General features: G+C 56.6%; 1 protein-coding gene across 1 annotated transcript in view; it reads left to right on the top strand.

The window, feature by feature from the left end:
- Positions 1 to 1,737, top strand: part of SLC35E2B (solute carrier family 35 member E2B) — an 8,766-nt gene that overhangs the window by 1,754 nt on the left and 5,275 nt on the right. The window contains exon 4 of the mRNA XM_007448935.1: positions 1,033 to 1,153. Coding sequence (XP_007448997.1) covers positions 1,033 to 1,153 — 121 coding nt within the window. The remainder of the gene's footprint in view (positions 1 to 1,032; positions 1,154 to 1,737) is intronic.

The raw sequence follows: 1,737 nt of genomic DNA, 5'->3' as shown, positions 1-1,737 counted from the left end.
CAGGAAACAGCCTGACTGCACATCAAGCTTAACCACGCAGAAAGGATTTATCTCAAGGGCCTTAAAAACATCACACTTTGGGTTCCAGCTGTGGTAGATACGTGTGTAGAAAACCAGCTGTCTTGCTGAGAACAATTAGGAAATCTTGATAAAATTTAGCAAAAAAAAGTCTGTTGGGGAGGTGTTGGAGAATGACGAAGGTGCCAGGACTTGAGGGACCCCTAGGTTTGGGGTCCCCGGAGGACTGACCCCCTATGGGGCACCCCTGGCACAGCCCTGAGTCCACGAAGGCGCCTGCCCCCTGGACGGCCTCCCAGCCATGGCCCCTGCGTGAGGTCCACCATCCAGCAGAGGCCTCCTTCCATGGTGATGCTCTCGGCCTCAGGCCACATGGGCCCGTGGGTTTGCTGTGTGGGCAGTGCTGTCCTCAGCGGGGGCAGTGGCTACGGTCATCTGAGGGCTGCACCTCTGCTCCTTTTTGCTGAACACAAGAGGTTTGTCCCCTCGTCTGCTTTGAATTTCAAGATAAATGAAATGCTGTGTCTGAAATCAAAGCAGCGGTACCACATGAGGCTGGATGCCCTGTGTGCAGAGTGACGTGATTTTCTGTTGCACGGAATGGTCTTAGCCTTACCTTCTGTTGCACGGAATGGTCTTAGCCTTACCTTCACGTCAAGGCTGTTGGTTAGATTTCAGAACGAAGGCAGGAGCACTGGACACCCTGAGGGTCTGGGGCCTCCCTCCTCTCCCAGCCTTCCCTGGAGACTACCCTTCACCCTACTCGTTTTGCAGATGAGGGTTCAGGGTCGGGGGCTGGGGTGCAGGCAGCAGGGCTTGGAGCTGGTGGCTCTGGCTGTCGTGCCCCTGGCACCTGGCTCTGGAGTGGGTGACAGGAGGCATGTGCTGTATTTTCCCTCCAGCAAGAAGAATCAAACAAAGTGAGCATGCAGAGCACTCCTGGGGTGGGGGGGGGGGTAGCCCGGCCCGCTGGGGGGCACTGCAGCCCAGCCCCTGTGTGCTGTCGTTGCGCAGGGCTGCTGGTCAACCTCTCGCTCATCCCTGTCATGGGCGGCCTGGCGCTGTGCACGGCCACGGAGATGAGCTTCAACCTCCTGGGGTTTTCGGCCGCCTTGTCCACCAACATCATGGACTGGTGAGTCCGAGGGGGCGCGTCCCGTGCCGCGTGGGGTTCCGTGTCCCGCAGGAGGGGGGATAGATGTCACGCCCCAGTCGTGGCTGAGCCGTCTCTCTGACACCTCTGCACAGCCTGCTCTCTCAGTGTCACCACTTCTGAGGAAAGAGAGGAGACAGCAGCAACACGGTATCCGAGGGTTTCTTGTTGCCGTTACTCCAAAGAAAAACAGGCCCATCTGGAGGGTTTGAATAATACAGCTGAAAAATGAAAGATCACCTTTAATTTCATTTCTCACACTTTGCTGTGTTTCCTTCAGCCTTTCCCAGAAACACAGTCCAGCTCACGTCATAGTTTGCATCTCGCCTGTTAACTCTGAGCGCAGGATGGTCTCCAGAAGCCTCCTCGCTCACTTGCAGACGCTCCAGACCTTATGACTTAGATGTGCAGGAAACATCTTCACACGGGTTTCCCTCTAGGTTTCTGACGGGCCTGCAGCGTAAACGCCCAGGAGGGGGATGGGGCCTGTAAACCTCTGCAGCAGCCTCGTTGCTCTGGTTTAAGTCCCCTTGGCCAGAGCTTCTGTGCACCCAGTGTCCAGGGAG

This window comes from Lipotes vexillifer, unplaced genomic scaffold, assembly GCF_000442215.2.
Source record: "Lipotes vexillifer unplaced genomic scaffold, Lipotes_vexillifer_v1.1 scaffold835, whole genome shotgun sequence".
Lineage (NCBI taxonomy): Eukaryota > Metazoa > Chordata > Mammalia > Artiodactyla > Lipotidae > Lipotes > Lipotes vexillifer.
Note: the sequence above shows the minus strand (reverse complement) of the source record. Positions and strands in the feature narration are given on the sequence as shown.